The 19,487-nt window shown below is 46.9% G+C and overlaps 1 protein-coding gene across 1 annotated transcript; it reads left to right on the forward strand.

Moving 5' to 3' along the window:
• The first annotated feature begins 281 nt into the window (after nt 1–281).
• On the forward strand, nt 282–14,678 carry LOC112075890 (stabilin-1-like). The gene is made up of 5 exons (XM_024142804.2): nt 282–718; nt 7,801–8,071; nt 8,313–8,398; nt 13,317–13,388; nt 14,619–14,678. The coding sequence occupies exons 1-5, from the start codon at nt 638–640 to the stop codon at nt 14,676–14,678; spliced, it is 570 nt and encodes a 189-aa protein (XP_023998572.1). The 5' UTR covers nt 282–637.
• Nucleotides 14,679–19,487: the final 4,809 nt, after the last annotated feature.

Consider the following 19,487-nt stretch of genomic DNA (forward strand, 5'->3'; position numbering starts at 1 on the left):
GTAAGTTTCCGTTGAACATCCGTGTACATTGGACAATACGCTAATCTTCTCATATCTTCTTCTTCGTCTCTCTGCTAAAACTCTAAAGCTGGTGGGTGGTTGGTTTTAGTTTAACTAGCTACCTCATTCTGCCTCTCCAGCAACCAGCACATTGAACTTGACTGGAGAAGTCTGCAGTATGTAACTCACACTGGCACGGCAGGCAGGCAGTCAATCAGGAAGTAGAATGCAGAATTTAGGAAGGTATTTGGGGAGTTTCTGCTCTCTGACATCTCAGGGGATCCGAGATAAGGGCTCTGAGGGCCGAGCTCTAGGGGAGGAGGCAAAGGAGGTGCCTGACACTTAAAAAAAAAAAACAGTTGAATTGCACTACTTCTTACAAGTTTTTGTCACTTTATGGAGACAGTTGTGAAGGGAGAAGAGGAGAAAGACACAGAAGGCAGGTGGGGGGAAAGAGTTGGAAGGAAGGAACAACGCAGGGATTGAACCCCGGTCTCCGGTGGAGAGAGGCACATATGTGGTTAGAACCGGGCAGTGTTAACCTACCTACCCACTGCCACACCACGGCCTCTGCATTGACCCGTTGTTTTGGATGTGAGACGGAGGACTAATTGTGGAGAAACTGTTACTGGACAACATGATGCAGACAACGGAACCCACCATGCTGATACTACTACTGACACTGGGAACCATGGTGACGTGTAGTTTACAACAGGAAGTAAGACATTGCTTTTGGTCACGTAGTTTATAATAACATAATACATTTTATTTATAAAGTGTATTTTATGAAAGTGCTACACAGCCTTGTAAAACGTATAATAATAGATTTCACAGTATTAAAACAGGAATTAAACACATGAGCTGGCGCACACACCCAGAAAAAATGTATTTTATGTCGAGGTGCTGACTAATGGTGAATAAACTATAAGCTATAAAAAAAGAAAAAATTGTCACACTCTATATATAAACTCCCTGTAATATTGGGTAAATCACCAACGTTTCGCCTTCACTGTCCCTTCTTCAGGGTAATGTCACGAATGCTTGAACCAGGTTATGTAGACAAAACAGTGCAATTAGTGCAACCAATGACAATAGTCAGGGGTGTGTCATAAATATTAAGTTAATTAGAATGAATTGAGTGAAACTGTTTAAAAAATACTATAGTTTATAGCGTATTGAATATATTAGGCTATTGTTATCACATGGGAACATAATTGAATATTGTACATACTATTAGCATCAACATACATTATTGTTTGATTCAATTTCACACATATATTTAATTGTTTCCTATTTCATAATTTTATTTTGTTACATGTCATCTTTTGGTTCAACCATAATGCATAATAAGCATCATTATTAAGACAGGGAACATATTGGGTGTACGCTGACAAGCTGTAGAAGGACGATATCCAGAAGGGTTACCGTCGGGGACGTAGACATAGTGTCACTGCACTATCGGGAAGACAGGGTTTACCGTCGGGGACGTAGACTAGTGGTCACTGCACTTATGGGAGAAGGGTTACCGTCGGGACGTAGACATAGTGTCACTGCACTATACGGGAGAAGGGTTCCCGTCGGGACGTAGACATAGTGTCACTGCACTATATGGGAGAAGGGTTACCGTCGGGGACGTGACATAGTGTCACTGCACTATATGGGAGAAGGGTTACCAGTCGGGGGACGGTAGACATAGTGTCACTGAATCGATAGAGTAATAGTTTCAGTGTTGTCTAAAATGTAGTGTTTAATGTAGTGTTGTTTAATGTAGTGTTGTCTAATGTAGTGTTGTCTAATGTAGTGTTTTAATGTAGTGTTGTTTAATGTAGGTGTTTGTCTAGATGTAGTGTTGTCTAATGAGTGTTGTCTAATGTAGTGTTGTCTAATGTAGTATTGGACTAATGTAGTGTTGTCTAATGTCAGTGTTGTTTAATGGTAGTATTGTCTAATGTAGTGTTGATTAGCCAGCCGGTAGTATTCAGTATGCTACAGGAAGGACAGGTGTGAGGAGCCAGCAGGTAGTTATTCAGTATGCTACAGGCAGGACAGGTGTGAGGAGCCGCAAGTAGTTTTATTCAGTATGCTACAGGACAGGACAGGACAGGTGTGAGGAGCCAGCAGGTAGTTATTCAGTATGCTACAGGCCAGGACAGGTGTGAGAGCCAGCAGGTAGTTATTCAGTATGCTACAGGACAGGACAAGGTGTGTGGAGCCAGCTAATAGTTTTCAGTATGCTACAGGACAGCACAGGTGTGTGGAGCCAGCAGGTAGTTATTCAGTATGCTACAGGACAGCACAGGTGTGTGGGAGCCAGCAGGTAGTTATTCAGTATGCTACAGGACAGGACAGGTGTTTGGAGCCAGCAGGTAGTTATTCAGTATGCTACAGTACAGGACAGGTGTGAGGAGCCAGCAGGTAGTTATTCAGTATGCTACAGGGACAGGACAGGTGTGGGAGCAGCAGGTAGTTATTCAGATGCTACAGGACAGGACAGGTGTGAGGAGCCAGCAGTAGTTATTCAGTATGCTACAGGACAGGACAGGTGTGTGGAAGCCAGCAGGTAGTTATTCAGTATGCTACAGGACAGGTGGTGGGGAGCCAGCAGGTAGTTATTCAGTATGCTACAGGACAGGACAGGTTGTGGAGAGCCAGCAGGTAGTTATTCAGTATGCTACAGGACAGGACAGGTGTGAGGAGCCAGCAGGTAGTTATTCAGTATGCTACAGGACAGGACAGGTTGTGAGGAGCCAGCAGGTAGTTATTCAGTATGCTACAGGACAGGGAGGTGTGAGGAGCCAGCAGGTAAGTTATTCAGTATGCTACAGGACAGGACAGGTGTGAGGAGCCAGCAGGTAGTTATTCAGTATGCTACAGGACAGGACAGTGTGAGGAGCCAGCAGGTAGTTTATTCAGTATGCTACAGGACAGGACAAGTGTGAGGAGCCAGCAGGTAGTTATTCAGTATGCTACAGGACAGGACAGGTGTGAGGAGCCAGCAGGTAGTTATTCAGTATGCTACAGGACAGGACAGGTGTGTGGAGCCAGCTAAAGTTATTCAGTATGCTACAGGAACAGGTGTGAGGAGCCGCAGGTAGTTATTCAGTATGCTGACAGGACAGGTGTGAGGAGCCAGCAGGTAGTTATTCAGTATGCTACAGGACAGGACAGGTGTAAGGAGCCAGCAGTAGTTATTCAGTATGCTACAGGACAAGGACAGGTGTAGGGAGCCAGCAGGTAGTTATTCAGTATGCTACAGGACAGGACAGGTGTGTGGGAGCCAGCAGGTAGTTTATTCAGTATGCTACAGGACAGGACAGGTGTGAGGGCCAGCAGGTAGTTATTCAGTATGCTACAGGACAGGACAGGTGTGTGGAGCCAGCAGGGTAGTTATTCAGTATGCTACAGGACAGGTGTGAGGAGCCAGCAGGTAGTTATTCAGTATGCTACAGGACATGACAGGTGTGAGGAGCCAGCAGGGAGTTATTCAGTATGCTACAGGACAGGACAGGTGTGAGGAGCCAGCAGGTAGTTATTCAGTATGCTACAGGACAGGACAGGTGTGAGGAGCCAGCAGGTAGTTATTCGTATGCTACAGGACAGGACAGGTGTGAGGAGCCAGCAGGTAGTTTATTCAGTATGCTACAGGACAGGGACAGGTGTGTGGAGCCAGCAGGTAGTTATTCAGTATGCTACAGGGACAGGACAGGTGTCTGGAGGCCAGCAGGTAGTTATTCAGTATGCTACAGGACAGGACAGGTGTGAGGAGCCAGCAGTAGTTATTCAGTATGCTACAGGACAGGACAGGTGTGGCGGAGCCAGCAGGTAGTTATTCAGTATGCTACAGGACAGGACAGGTGTGAGGAGCCAGCAGGTAGTTATTCAGTATGCTACAGGACAGGACAGGTGTAAGGAGCCAGCAGGTAGTTATTCAGTATGCTACAGGACAGGACAGGTGTGAGGAGCCAGCAGGTAGTTATTCAGTATGCTACAGGACAGGACGGTGTGTGGAGCCAGCAGGTAGTTATTCAGTATGCTACAGAACAGACATGTGTGTGGAGCCAGCAGGTAGTTATTCAGTATGCTACAGGACAGGACAGGTGTGAGGAGGCAGCAGGTAGTTATTCAGTATGCTAAGGACAGGACAGGTGTGAGGAGCCAGCAGGTAGTTATTCAGATGCTACAGGACAGGACAGGTGTGTGGAGCCAGCAGGTAGTTATTTCAGTATGCTACGGACAGGACAGGTGTGTGGAGCCAGCAGGTAGTTATTCGAGTATGCTACAGGACAGGACAGGTGTGTGGAGCCAGCAGGTAGTTATTCAGTATGCTACAGGACAGGACAGGTGTGTGGAGCCAGCAGGTAGTTATTCAGTATGCTACAGGACAGGACAGGTGTGTGGAGCCAGCAGGTTAGTTATTCAGTATGCTACAGGACAGGACAGGTGTGTTGGAGCCAGCAGGTAGTTATTCAGTATGCTACAGGACAGGACAGGTGTGAGGAGCCAGCAGGTAGTTATTCAGTATGCTTAAAATAAAAATAAATAAAGGAGAGCCGCACATAGGAGCTCAGATGCAAAAATATTTTAATTTACCAACGTTTCGTGGTCCCGTGTGGCTCAGTTGGTGTAGAGCATGGCACTTGCAACGCCAGGGTTGTGGGTTCATTCCCCACGGGGGGACCAGGATGAATATGTATGAACTTTCCAATTTGTAGGTCGCTCTGGATAAGAGCGTCTGCTAAATGACTTAAATGTAAATGTAAATGTTTCGACAGGCAAGCTGTCTTCATCAGGGTACAATCACAGACACTGCGAGATGACTCGTTTATATATAGTGTCAAGACACACAGGTGTCTGTAATCATGGCCAAGAGTGGCCTAATATCATTGGTTATTATTTCTCAAATATTAAATGGCATAGAAAGAGCAGCATACAATAAATATACAAATGGATAGCATACGATCAATAGACTTCACTAAGAAACCACACAAGCCTTCAAACAACCACAATGGCAAAGTCACAAACAATCACAAGAATGGCTTCAGATCAAAGTCCACGTTAAGACCGAGGGAGCAAGGGTCTTTAAGTTAAAGAATTCCAAGCAGCCTCATCGTTTTAACAATAAATTATCAAGGTCACCCCCTCCTCCTTTATTCAGTATGCTACAGGGACAGGTGGGAGGAGTTATTCAGTATGCTAACAGGACAGGTGGGAGGAGCCAGCAGGTAGTTATTCAGTATGCTACAGGACAGGTGGGAGGAGCCAGCAGGTGAAAACAAAGCAGGATAAGGACGATTTAGTACTGTCGATTTAGTACTGTAGATTTGTGCTGTAGATTTAGTAACGTAGATTTAGTGCTGTTAGATTTAGTGCTGTAGATTGTAGTACTGTAGATTTAGTTGCTGTAGATTTAGTGCTATAGATTTTAGTACTATATATTTTGTGCTGTAGATGTAGTACTATAGATTTAGTGCTATAGATTTCGTACTGTAGATTTTAGTGCTATAGATTTCGCTACTGTAGATTTAATGCTATAGATTAGTACTGTAGATTTAGTACTGTGATTTAGTGCTGTAGATTTGTACTGTAGATTTCGTACTGTAGATTAGTACTGTAGATTTAGTACTGTAGATTTAGTACTGTAGATTTAGTTGCTTGTAGATTTAGTACTGTGATGTAGTACTGTAGATTTAGTGGCTATAGATTAGTACCTATAGATTTTGTGCTGTAGATGTAAGTACTTATAGATTTAGTGCTATAGATTTCGTACCTGTAGACTTTAGTGCTATTAGCATTCGTACTGTAGATTTAGTACTGTAGATGTAGTACTGTAGATGTAGTACTGTAGATTTAGTACTATAGATTTAGTGCTATAGATTTAGTACTGTAGATGTAGTACTGTAGATTTAGTACTATAGATTTAGTGCTATAAATTTAGTATTGTAGATTTAATGATATAGATTTAATGCTATAGATTTAGTGCTATAGATGTAGTACTGTAGATTTAGTTCTATAGATTTAATGCTTTAGATTTAGTACTGTAGATTTTGCGTACTTAGGTACTTAGGTAGATTTTGCGTACTGTAGCTCACTGAATAAAAACCCTTAACTACTAAGGGTTTTTATTCAGTGAGCTACAGATTTAGCGTTAGGTACTCTATGTACAGTGCATTCGGAAAGTATTCAGACCCCTTTTCCAATATGTTTACGTTACAGCCTCATTCTAAAATTGATTAAATATTTTTTCCCCCTCATCAATCTTCACACAATACCCCATTATGACAAAGCAAAAACAGGTTTTAATAATTTTTTCATCACTTTTGGCAGCGATGACAGCCTTCTTGGGTATGACGCTGCAATCTTGGCACACCTGTATTTGGGGAGTTTCTCCCATTCTTCTCTGCAGATCCTCTCAAACTCTGTCAGGTTGGTTGGGGAGCGTCGCTGCACAGCTATTTTCAGGTCTCTCCAGAGATGTTAGATCGCGTTCAAGCCGGGCTCTGGCTGGGCCACTCAAGGACATTCAGAGACCTGTCCCGAAGCCACTCCTGCATTGTCTTGGCTGTGTGCTTAGGGTCATTGTCCTGTTGGAAGGTGAACCTTCACCCCAGTCTGAGGTCCTGAGCGCTCTGAAGCAGGTTTTCATCAAGGATCTCTCTGTACTTTGCTCTGTTCATCTTTCCCTCGATCCTGACTAGTCTCCAAGTCCCTGCCGCTGAAAACATCCCCACAGCGTGATGCTGCCACCACCATGCTTCACCGTAAGGATGGTGCCAGATTTCCTCCAGACGTGACGCTTGGACTTCAGGTCAAAGAGTTCAATCTTGGTTTCAACAGACCAGAGAATCTTGTTTCTCATGGTCTGAGAGTCTTTAGGTGCCTTTTGGCAAACTCCAAGCGTGCTGTCATGTGCCTTTTACTGAGGAGTGGCTTCCGTCTGGCCATTCTACCATAAAGGCCTGATTGCTGGAGTGCTGCAGCAATGGCTGTCCTTCTGGAACGTTCTCCCATCTCCACAGAGGAACTCTGGAGCTCTGTCAGAGTGACCATTGGGTTCTTGATCACCTCCCTGACCAAAGCCCTTCTCTCCCCGATTTCTACAGTTCCACTTCCATTTCAGAATGATGGAGGCCACTGTGTTCTTGTGAACCTTCAATGCTGCAGAAAGGTTTTGGTACCCTTCCCCAGATCTGTGCTTTAACACAATCCTGTCTCGGAGCTCTACGGATAATTCCTTTGACCTCATGGCTTGGTTTTCACTCTGACATGCACTGTCAACTGTGGGAACTTATATAGACAGGTTTGTGCCTTTTCAAATCATGTCCAATTAATTGAATTTACCACAGGTGGACTCCAATCAAGTTGTAGAAACATCAAGGATGATCAATGGAAACAGGATGCACCTGAGCTCAATTTCGAGTCTCATAAAGGGTATGAATACTTATGTAAATAAGATAAACCTGTTTTTTTTTAAGAAAAACATGTAATACATTTTTAGGAGAAGGCTGTAACATAACAAAATGTGGAAAAAGTCAAGGGGTCTGAATACTTTCCAAATAAACGGTAAGTATTGACTCAGGAATGTGTCCCTGTTAGCTAAGAAGTACCCTATTAGCTATATAGTGCACCTCTTTTGACCAGAGTCCTGTGGGTTTAAAAATATAACAACATTGAATCATAACAAACACCTATAACAAAATATCTATATCCATATTACCCTGGAGGAAGTGGGAGGACGTGGGAGGAAGTGGGAGGAAGTGGGAGGAAGTGGGAGGAAGTGATCCCTGTGTTTCTGTATTGCAGCAGAGCTCTGTGAACCGGTGTGATGAGACCGGAGCCGACCAGACCACGACCCCCTGTACGTCGTGTGCTGCCTCCCAGACACAGCTGTGTCCCAGGGGCTTTAAGAAGTACACCACCCAGCCCATGGATACCAACATGGGCCAAAGTGGTTGCCTGTACTCAGTAACCATCGCAGGGCAACAGTTGGCGTTGGAAGGCTGCAACCATCAATGTGAGAGGACTGTCACCATGCCCAAATGCTGCGCAGACTTCTGGGGCCCGCTGTGTCTGTGTGAGTACCATACCCTAAATAGCAGATGTTTTGTTAAAAAGCATATTTTCACTCATTCAATTGTTTTATGGACAGTGATAGTTGGAATGTAGAGGGGAGACAGAGAAGAAGGGCTGAAAAGGGATTTTCTATCGTACTTTATGATATGTCATGTAGCCACTGAATCACAAAGGGAAGCTGGTTGCAGTAATAATCCAAACCTGTCTGTTTCATGTCATTTGCTGGTACTGTGTTTCTGCAGCCTGTCCTAGCTGGAATGGGAGAACCTGTAACTGGCACGGAACCTGCATGGATGGAATATCAGGGAATGGGACCTGTGTCTGCAATGTGAGAACGGGATTTATTATGTCATACACTACTGGCTCCCTACACTACTGGCTCCCCACACTACTGGCTCCCTACACTACTGGAACCCTACACTACCGGCTCCCTACACTACTGGCTCCCTACACTACTGGCTCCATACACTACTGGCTCCCTACACTACTGGCTCCCTACACTACCGGCTCCCTACAACTACCGGCTCATATCTACCCGGCTCCTACAACTACTGGCTCCCTACACTACTGGCTCCCTACCCTACGGCTCCCTACACTACTGGCTTCCCCTACACTACTGGCTCCCTACTAACTGGCTCATACACTATGGCTCCCTAGCACTACTGGCTCCCTACATACTGACTCCCTACACTACTGGCTCCTACACTACGCTCCTACACTACCGCTCCCTACACCACTGGCTCCATACACTACTGGCTCCCTACACACTGGCTCCAATCACTACTGGCTTCCCTACACTACTGGCTCCCTACACTACCGGCTCCCTACAACGCTGGCTCCTACACTACTGGCTCCATACACACTGGCTCCCTACACTACTGGCTCTCTACATACTGGCTCCCTAACACTCCGGCTACCTACACTATGGCTCCATACACTACGGCTCCCTACCCTAACTGGCTCCCCTACACTACTGCTCCCTACACTACTGACGCCCTACACTACTGGCTCCCTACACTAACTGGCTCCTACACTACCGGCTCCCTACACTACTGCTCCCTACACTACTGGCTCCCTACACTACTGGCTCCTACACTACTGGGCTCCCTACATACTGCTCATACACTACTGGCTCCCTACACTACTGGCTCCCTACACTACTGGCTCCCTACACTAAACCTGGCTCCCTACACTACTGGCTCCCTAACACTACTGCCCCTACACTACTGGCTCCATACTCTAACTGGCTCCCTACACTACTGGCTCCATACACTACTGGCTCCCTACACTACTGGCTCCCTACACTACTGGCTCCCTACACTACTGGCTCCCTACACTACTGGCGTCCCTACACTACTGCCCCCTACATCTACTGGCTCCATACTCTACTGATCGCCTTACACTACTGGCTCATACACTACTGGCTCCCTACACTACTGGCTCCATACACACTGGCTCCCCTACACTACTGGCTCCCTACACTACTGGCTCTATACTACTGGCTCCTACACTACCGGCTCCCTCACCTACCGGCTCCCTACCCTACCGGCTCCCTACACTACCGCTCCATACACTACCGGCTTCATAACTACTGGTCCCTACACTATGGATCATACATACTGGCTCCCTACACTACTGGCTCCCTAACTACTGGCTCCCTACACACTGGCTCCATACACTAACCGGCTCCCTACACTACCTGCTCCATACATTACTGTCTCCCTAACACTACTGTCATCCCTACAATACTGGTCCCTACAACTACTGGCCCCTACACTACCTGGCTCCTACACTCTGGCTCCCTACACTACTGGCCCCTACACTACTGTCTTCCCTCACTACTGCTCCCTACACTACTGGCCATACACTACTGGCTCCCACACTACTGGCTCCTACCAACTACTGACTCTACACTACTGGCTTCCCTACACTACCCGCTTCTACACTACCGGCTCCTACACTACTGGCTCCATACTCTACTGGCTCCCTACACTACTGCTCCATACACACTGACTCCCTACACTACCTGGCTCTCTACACTACTGGCTCCCTACACTACTGGCTCCTACACTACTGGCTCCCTAACTACTGGCTCCCTACGACTACTGACTCCATACACTATGGCTCCCTACACTACTGGCTCCCTAACTACTGGCTCCCTACACTACTGGCTCCCTACACTACTGCTCCTACTATATTGGCTCCCTACACTACTGGCTCCTACACACTGGCTCCATACCACTACTGGCTCCCTAAACTACTGGTCCCTACACTACTGGCTCCCTAACAACTGGCTCCTACACTACATGGGCTCCCTACACTACTGGCTCCCTACACTACTGCCCCCCCTACACTACTGGCTCCATACTCCTAACTGGCTCCCTACACTACTGGCTCCGATACACTATGCTTCCCTACAACTACTGGCTCCATACACTACTGGCTCCCTACACTACTGGCTCCCTACACCACTGGTCCCTACACTATCGGCTCCCTACACTACGCTCCCTACACTACCGCTCCTACACTACCGGCTCCATCACTACCGGCTCCAATACACTACTGGCTCCTACCCTACTGGATCCATACACTACTGCTCCTACACTACTGGCTCCCTACAACTACTGGCTCCCTAACACTACTGCTCCATACACTACCGCTTCCTAACACTACCTGCCTCCATACATCTACTGTCTCCCTACACTACCTGTCCTCCCTACACTACTTGGCCTCCCACACTACTGGCTCCCTACACTACTGGCCCATAACCTATGGCTCCCTACCACTACTGGCTCCCTACACTACTTGCTCGCCTACACTACTGGCTCCCTACTACTGGCTTGGCCTCACTACTGGCTCCCTACACTACTCGGCTCCTACACTACTGGCTCCATACCTACTGGCTCCCTACACTATTGGCCTCCATATACCTACTGGCTCGCTACAACTACTGGCTCCCTACACTACTGGCTCCTACACTACTGGCTCCCTAACTACTGGCTCCCTACACTACTGGCTCCATACACTACTGCTTCCTACACCCCTGGCTCATACACTACTGGCTCCCTACACTACTGGCTCCCTAAACTACTGGCTCCATACACTACTGCTCCCACACTACTGGCCTCTCTACACTACTGGCCCCCTAACTAGTTTTTTTTTTTTTGTTTGACTTCTACACTACTGGCTCTCTACACTATGGCCCCTACCCTACTGACTACCCCTACACTACTTGGCCCATACACTACTGGCTCCCTAACTACTGGCTCCCTACCAACTACTGGCTCCCTACACTACTCGGCTCCCTACACTACTGGCTCCCTCACACTACTGGCTCCCTACCACTACTGCCCCTACACTACTGGCTCCCTACACTACTGGCTCCATACACTACTGGCTCACTACATCTACTGGCTCCTACACTACTGGCTCCCTCAACTACTGGCTCCTCACGACTACTAGGCACTCCTCTACACTACTGCTCAAGCTACTGCCTCCAACTATGAGTCCCTACACTATCTGGCTCCCTACACTACTGCTCCATACACTAGTGGCTCCCTACACTACTGGTCCATACACCTACTGGCTCCCTACACCTACTTGGCTGCCTAAACTACTGGCTCCATAATCACTGGCTCCCCAACTACTGGCTCTCACACTTACTGGCCCCTACACTACTGACTCCCCTAACAACTCTGGCCCCCTACACTACTGGCTCCCTACACTACTGGCTCCTACCTACTGTCTCCCACACTACCGGCCTCCTACACTACTGGCTCTACACTACTGGTCCATACATCTACATGGCTCCCTCACTACTGGCTCCCTACACTACTGGCTCCATAAACACTCTGGCTCCTACACTACTGGCTCCCTACACTACTGGGCTCCCTACCTACTGGCTCGATAAACTACTGGCTCCTAACACTTACTGTGCTCCCTAAATACTGGTCCTACACTAACTGGCTCCCTACACTACTGGCTCCCTAACTACTGGCTCCCTACACTACTGACCCCTACACTACCGCTCCCTACACTACCTGGCTCCATTAACTACTGGCTCCATACACTACTGGCTCCCTACACTACTGGCTCCCTACAGTCTACCTGGCTCTACACTAATCTTGTCTCCCTACATCTACTGGCTCCCTACACTTACTGGCTCCCTACACTACTGGCTCCCTACCTACTTGACACCTACACTACCGGCTCCTACATACCTGGCTCCATCACACTCTGGCTCTACACTACTGGCTCCCTTACACTACTGACACCCTACACTACGGCTCCCTACAACTACTGGCTCCCTACACTACCTGGCCCTACACTACCGGCTCCTAACACTTACTGGCTCCATACACTATGGCTCCCTAACTAACTGGCTCCCTACATTACTGGCTCCATACACTACTGGCTCCCTACACTACTGGATCCCTACACTACTGGGCTCCCTACACTACTGTCTCCCTACACACTGGCTCTACACTCTGGCTTCCTACACTACTGGCTCCCTACACTACTGACTCCTACACTACTGGCTCCCTACACTATGGCTCCTACACTACTGGCTCCCTACTCTACTGGCTCCATACACTACTGGCTCCTTCACTACTGGCTCCCTACACTACTGGCTCCTACACTACTGGTTCCTAACACTACTGGCTCCATACACTACTGGCTCGCATACACTATTGCTCATACACTACTGGCCCCCCTACACTACTTGGCTCCTACTACTAACTGGCTCTGCTACACTAACCGGCTCCCTACACTATCTGGCTCAATAAACTACTGCTCACCTACACTACTGGCTCCATACACTACTGCTCCTACACAATTGGCCCTACACTAGCTGGCTCAAACACTACTGGCTCCCTACACTACTGGTCCATACAACTTGGGCTCCCTACACTCTGGCTTCCCTACACTAACTGGTTCCTCCTCCCTGTATAGTGCACATTCTGACCAAGCCCTATGGAATGGACGCAGATAACAGTTGTAATGTTGATTTCACTGTAAAGTCTACATTTCCAGGGTAAAATCTAATGTTTATACTGTGTGTGTAAAATTTGAGTATAATCTTGAATTTAGATTTGTGCTTTCTCCGCTCTCTGGCTTACTTCCCATTTTTCACAAGTGTGTAAGCCATTGTAAAATCTTGCCAGAAAGTGTGTGAGTGCACCTTCAGGAGAAGGAGAAGAATTACGAACTCAGCCTCTGGTGTTTCCTTTGTTGTCTGGGTCCAGGAGGGATACACGGGCTTTGCCTGGCCAAGCAGTGTTCCAACCAGAATTCAATACGGAGACGAACTGTATCAGGTACATCTCTCTCCTCTCTCTCTCTCTCTCTCTCTCTCTCTCTCTTCTCTCGTCTCGCCTCTCTTGTTACTGTCTCTGTTCTGTCTCGTGTCTCTGTCTTGTCTCTGTCTCTGTCTCTGTCTCTGTCTCTGTCCTCTATCTCTCTCTCTTCTCTCTGCTCACTAGCTTTCTCTCTCAGTCTCTCGTCTCTCTAATCTCTCTTTGTCTCTCTCATCTCTCTCTCTCTGCTCTCTCTCTCTCTCTCTCTCTCTCACCCCCCCCCCCCCCCCCCCTCCCCCCCCCCCCCCCCCCCCCCCTTCCCCCCCCCCCCCCCCCTCTCTCTCTCTCTCCTCTCTCTCTCTCTTCTCTCTTCTCTCCTCTCTCTCACTAGCTTTCTCTCTCAGTCTCTCTGTCTCTCTCTCTGTCTCATCAGTCCCTCTCTCTCTCTCTCTCTCTCTCTTCTCCTCCTCTCTCTCTCTCTCTCTCTCTCTCTCTCTCTCTCTCTCTCGCTCTCTCTCACTAGTTTCTCTCTCAGTCTTCTGTTCTCTCTCTGTCTCTAATCAGTCCCTCTGCTCATCTCTCTCTCTCTCTCTCTCTCTCTCTCTCAATTCAATTCAATTCAATCAATCAATTCAATTCAATTCAATTCAATTGACTTTATTGACCATGGCAAGTTATTATTACTTACATTGTTCAAAGTATACATATCGAAATAATTTACATAAAATAATATATGTATATATATACACAGAATATATATTTATTTATATATAAATAAATGGTGGGACTAACAGTATAATAAGTTAGTAGTGGACATGGGATTAATTAATAATAGCTACAACAACAATAATTAATCAGAACAACAATACATTAAAGCACAGTAAGTAGACCAGTGTCAACATGACTGAGAAAGACACATGACCTGGTACGAAAGAAAACAATACTAAGCTAAATGGGAAATATTATCAACATTACTTTGCTTTTTCACTGGCTGTCCCCAGGCTGTGGCAAAGGAGGACACATATTTGGCTTGCCAAAAAATGCACATTTTGGCTTTTCACCAACAAATATTTGAATTTTTCTTCATCTTTTATAGTTTCCCCAAAAAATTTTCCCTTTTTTTTGGGGGGAAAATTTGGAAAAAAAAAAATTTTTATAATTTTTGGGAAGAAATATGCCTCTTAGGTTCTGAAGTATTTGTCACCAGTGTAGTAGGAAAGCACTTCTTGTCTCTACTCTCCCCTGGAGCAGAGTGAGCAGCAGCCTGTCTCCCTGGGCAGCCAGGTTTTGTCTGTGACGACGGCTCTCTAGCCAGACTGTGCTCACTGAGTCGTACCTAGTCAATGTTTTCCTCAGTTTTCCTATCAGTCACAGTGGTCAGATAGTCGCCACCATGTACTGGTCTGTTTGAGCCAAATAGCATTGAAGTTTACTTGATTTTGTGGTGTCTTTCCAATAGGTTATATATTTTTCTTTGGTTTTGTGATGATTTGGTTGGGCCAGATTTTCTGAGGGCTGTCCGAGGCTTCTATGGGGTTGGTTTTGGGTTGGTGAACTGAGCCTCAAGAACCAGCTGGCTGAGGGGACTCTTTCTCTGGTTTCATCTCTTGCACATTGTAGAGCTGTGTGAATGGAATGTTTAGGGTCACTTGTTTTTAGATGTTGTAAAATTTGATGGCTCTTTTTCTATTCGAATGAGGAGGGGGATATTGCCCATTCTGCCCTCAAACAATGCGTTATTTGGAGGTTTTTCTTTGACTTGCAATACCAGTCTTGCAAACTCTGCAGACTCTTCAATTGATGTTTGTCCCTTTATAAATTCATTATTAGAGAGTGGAACCCCAGTACTTCACTGCATATAGAGCAATTTTGTTCTATAACTGATGTTGAAAAAACTTTAGCCAGAATTCTAATTGGATTGTATTTCAAATTTTTGATGTTCTTTTAATGGCAATTAGAATGCTCTTCTTGCTTTGTCTCTCTACTCATTCACAGCCATGTGAAGCTACCTGTTGTTGCTGATTTTTAGTCCTAGATACTGTGTAGTTTTTGTGTGTTCTAATAGAACTGTGTCCAAATAGAATTTATATTTGTCATCCTTATTTCCGGACCTTTTTTGGAATATCATTATATTTGTTTTTTAGAAACGGTCAGAGCCCAAGTCTGACAGAAACCTGTGAAAGATGATCTAGGTGTTGCCTTGTAACGCCTCTTTAGTGGGAGACAGCAGCACCAGGTCGATCTGCGTACAGCAGAACACTTGATTTCAGTGTTGTGGTAGGTGATACCCAGGTGCTTGTCGATTCTTCTAATGTTTTGCCAATTATTCATGTAGATGTTAAATAATGTTGACTTATTGGGGCCAGCCTGTTCACTCCCCGCCCCTGAGAGAAGAGTCTGTTTGCTTGTTGCAATTTAACCGCACATTTTGTTTTTGTGTTATCATTGATTTAATAAATCATATGTTTTCCCTCCAATACACTTTCTATTAGTTTATAAAAAAAGACCTTCGTGGCCAAATTGAATGCAAATGCTTTCTTGAAATCTATTACAAAACACGAGTAGATTTTGCCTTTGTTTTTGGTTAACTTGTTTATCAATTAGAAGGTGGAGGGTGTAAATGTGGTCTGTTGTAAACGAAATTTTTTAGAAATCCCAATTCTGGCTTCTGCTCAAGGACGTTGTGTTTCGCCAAGGGAATGATGTGTCTGCTATTTATAATCTGCAGAGAATTTTCCCCAAGTTGCTTTAACGCATATTCTCTGTAAGTTATTTGGGTCCAATTTGTCTCATTTTTATAGATTGGTGGTGATCAGATCTCTCTCTCTCTCTCTCTCTCTCTCTCTCTCTCACTAGCTTTTCTCTCTCAGTCTCTTCTGGTCTCTCTCTCTGTCTCTAATCAGTCCCCCCTCTCTCTCTCTCTCTTCTCTCTCTCTCTCAATCGTCTCTCTCTCTCTCTCTCTCTCTCTCTCTCTCTCTCTTCTCTCTCCTCTCCTCTCTCTCTTCTCTCCTCTCTCTCTCTTTCTCTCACTTTCTTCTTTCTTTTCTTCCACTAATGTAGTTAAGGGAGGAAGGGGAAGAGATGTAGTTCCTGGTGTTGAACTGTGTATGTAGGCACGATGGCTTCACAGTCTAGGCACAGAGATGTAGTTTCCTGGTGTTGAACGGTGTGATGTAGCATGATGCCTTCACAGCCTAGTACAGAGATGTAGTTTTCTGGGTGTTGAACTTGTGGTGATGTAAGCATGATGGCTTTCACAGCCTAGCACAGAGATTAGTTTTTTCCTGGGTGTTGAAGCGGTGTGATGTAGGCACGAGGGGGAGACGCTGTCGTTACGACATGGATTCAGGTGTGTTCCTGAGAATGGAGTAAGGGTGGAGGAGGTTTCTGCTCAACGGGTCGGTGAGCAGGTAGGAGCTGAATTTATACATTCTGTCTTCCAGAATGTACAAAGCTGTGGTTGTGTTTCATGAAAATAGAAATTCAGTGGGCAGGCTGATTGCCTAGTGGAATATTTGTAAGGGATGTGTTTGGTGCCGATTTTCTCCTCTTTCGACTCCTTCGAGAAGGGTGGTCAGTTGCGAATCTGCCTCCGTTATTACGGATGATCAAATCAGGAGAAAGCTGAGTTCGGTTGGTAAGTTTGGCTAGTGGTTTTTCGTGTCCGCAGGTTTTCAGGCAGATGTCCGTTATAGCACGTTGTTTTCGTTCCGGAGGCAAGTGTTTAGTTTCTAAATATAACAATGAGCAACAGCTAAAATGTGCATATTTAAAGTGAGGCATGGGGAGGGGCTCTACTCAGGGTTTGCCAGAAAGATATTCTACGGTGTTTTGAAGTGTGGGGAATTTGGGGGCAAATAAGAGCTTTGCGTGCCACATAAGGCGTAGACAAGGTGAGGGCACAGCGCCAGTGGTGGTAGATGAGGCTGGGTCTCGTCATGCTGGTGGTGTAGAGATGAGGCTGGGTCTCGTCTTACTGGTCGTGTAGATTGAGGCTGGGTCTAGTCATGCTGGTGGTGTAGATGAGGCTGGTCTAGTCCATACTGTCGTGTAGATGAGGCTGGGTCTAGTCATGCTGGTGGTGTTAGATGAGGCGGGTCTAGTCAGCTATAGAGGTGGTGTAGATGAGACTGGGTCTAGTCATGCTTGGTGTGTAGATGAGACTGGGGTCTCGTCATGCATGTCTGTGTAGATGAGGCTGGTCCTCGTCCCTGCTGGTGGTTTAGCTGAAGACTGGGTCTCGTCATGCTGGTCGTGTAGATGAGGCTGGTCTGTCACTGCTGGTTGGTGTAGATGAGGCTGGGTCTCGTCATGCTGGTGGTGTAGATGGGCTGGGTCTAGTCATGCTGGTCATGTAAGATGAGGCTGGGTCTCGTCATGCTGGTGGTGTAGCTAGACTTGGTCTCGCTCATGCTGGTGGTGTAGCTGAGGCTGGGTCTCGTCATGCTGGTGGTGTAGTCTGAGGCTGGGTCTCGTCATTGCTGGTGGTGTAGATGAGGCTGGGTTCTCGTCTTGCTGTCGTGTGAGATGAGGGCTGGGTCTAGTCATGCTGGTGGTGTAGATGAGGCCTGGGTCTGTCATGCTGGTTGGGTGTAAGCTGAGGCTGGGTCTAGACATGCCTATAGATGGTGGTGTACAGAGGCTGGGTCTAGTCATGCTATAGATGGTGGTGTAGCTGAAGGCTGGGTCTAGACATGCATAGATGGTGGTGTAGCTGAAGGCTGGGCCTAGTCATGCTGGTGGTGTAGATGAGGCTGGGTCCTAGTCATGCTATAAGATGGTGGGTAGGCAGAAGGCTGGGTCTAAGTCCATGCTAATAGAGGCTGGTGTAGCTGAGGCCGGTCCCAGTCATGCTGGTGGTGTAGAGGAGGCTGGGTCTAGTCATGCTGGTGTTGTAGCTGAGCTGGGCCTAGTCCATCGCTATAGATGGTGGTGTAGCTGAGGCTGGGCCCTAGTCATGCTATAGATGGTGATGTAGATGAGGCCTGGGTCTAGTCATGCTATAAGATGGTGTGGTAGATGAGGATGGGTCTAGTCTGTTATAATGGTGGTGTAGATGAGGCTGGGTCCTCGTCATGCTATAGATGGGTGATGTAGATGAGGCTGGGTCTAGCATGTTATAGATGGTGGTGTAGATGTAAGGCTGGTCCTCGTCAATTGCTATAGATGTGGTGTAGCTGAGGCTGGGCCTAGTTCATGCTGGTGGTGTAGTTGAGGCTGGGTCTAGTCATGTTATAGATGGTGGTGTAGCTGAGGCTGGGTCTAGTCATGCTATAGATGGTGGTGTAGCTGAGGCTGGTCTAGTCATGCTATAGATGGTGGTGTAGCTGAGGCTGGGTCTAGTCATGTTGATGGTGGTGTAGCTGAGACTGGGTCTCGTTATGCTGGTCGTGTAGATGAGGCTGGGTCCTCGTCAATGCGTGGTGTAGATGAGGCTGTCTCGTCTTGCTGGTCGTGTAGATGAGGGCTTGGGTCTAGTCATGCTGGTGGTGTAGATGAGGCTGGGTTAAGTAAAGCTACTAGATGGTGGTGGTAGCTGAGGCTGGGTCCGTCATGCCTTAGATGTGGTGTAGATGAGGCTGGGTCTCGTCATGCTATTAGATGGTGGTGTAGCTGAAGGCCTGGGTCTCATCATGCTGGTGGTGTAGATGAGGCTGGGTCTCGTCATAAGGTGGTGTAGCTGAGACTGGGTCTCGTTATGCGCTGGTCATGTGATGAGGCTGGGGTCTCGTCATGCTGGTGGTGTAGATGAGGCTGGGTCCTAGTCAATGCTAGAGTGGTGGTGTAGATGGGCTGGGTTCGTCATTGCTGGTCGTGTAGATGAGGCTGGGTCCTAGTCATGCTGGTGGTGGTAGTGAGGCTGGGTCTAGTCATTGCTAGAGGTGGTGGTGTAGATGAGGCTGGGTTCTAGTTGCTTAGATGGTGGTGTAGCTGAGGCTGGGTTTTGTCATGCTATTAGATGGTGGTGTAGAATGAGGCTGGGTCTAGGTAAAGCCTTATAGATGGTGTTTAGATGAGGCTGGTCTCGTCATGCTATAGATGGGGTGTAGATGAGGCTGGGTTCTAGTCCATGCTATAGATGTTGGTTTGTAGCTGAGGCTGGGTCTCGTATGCTATAG

Source organism: Salvelinus sp. IW2-2015, unplaced genomic scaffold (assembly GCF_002910315.2).
Source record: "Salvelinus sp. IW2-2015 unplaced genomic scaffold, ASM291031v2 Un_scaffold3451, whole genome shotgun sequence".
Classification (NCBI taxonomy): Eukaryota; Metazoa; Chordata; class Actinopteri; order Salmoniformes; family Salmonidae; genus Salvelinus; species Salvelinus sp. IW2-2015.

What these genes read in the sequence shown, in the direction of transcription:
- LOC112075890 (XM_024142804.2), top strand. Translation starts at nt 638, where the DNA reads ATGATGCAGACAACGGAACCCACCATGCTGATACTACTACTGACACTG. An exon ending in CGTGTAGTTTACAACAGGAA is followed by an intron (nt 719 to 7,800) that starts GTAAGACATTGC and finishes TCTGTATTGCAG; the next exon opens with CAGAGCTCTGTGAACCGGTG. An exon ending in ACGGAGACGAACTGTATCAG is followed by an intron (nt 13,389 to 14,618) that starts GTACATCTCTCT and finishes CCCCTGGAGCAG; the next exon opens with AGTGAGCAGCAGCCTGTCTC.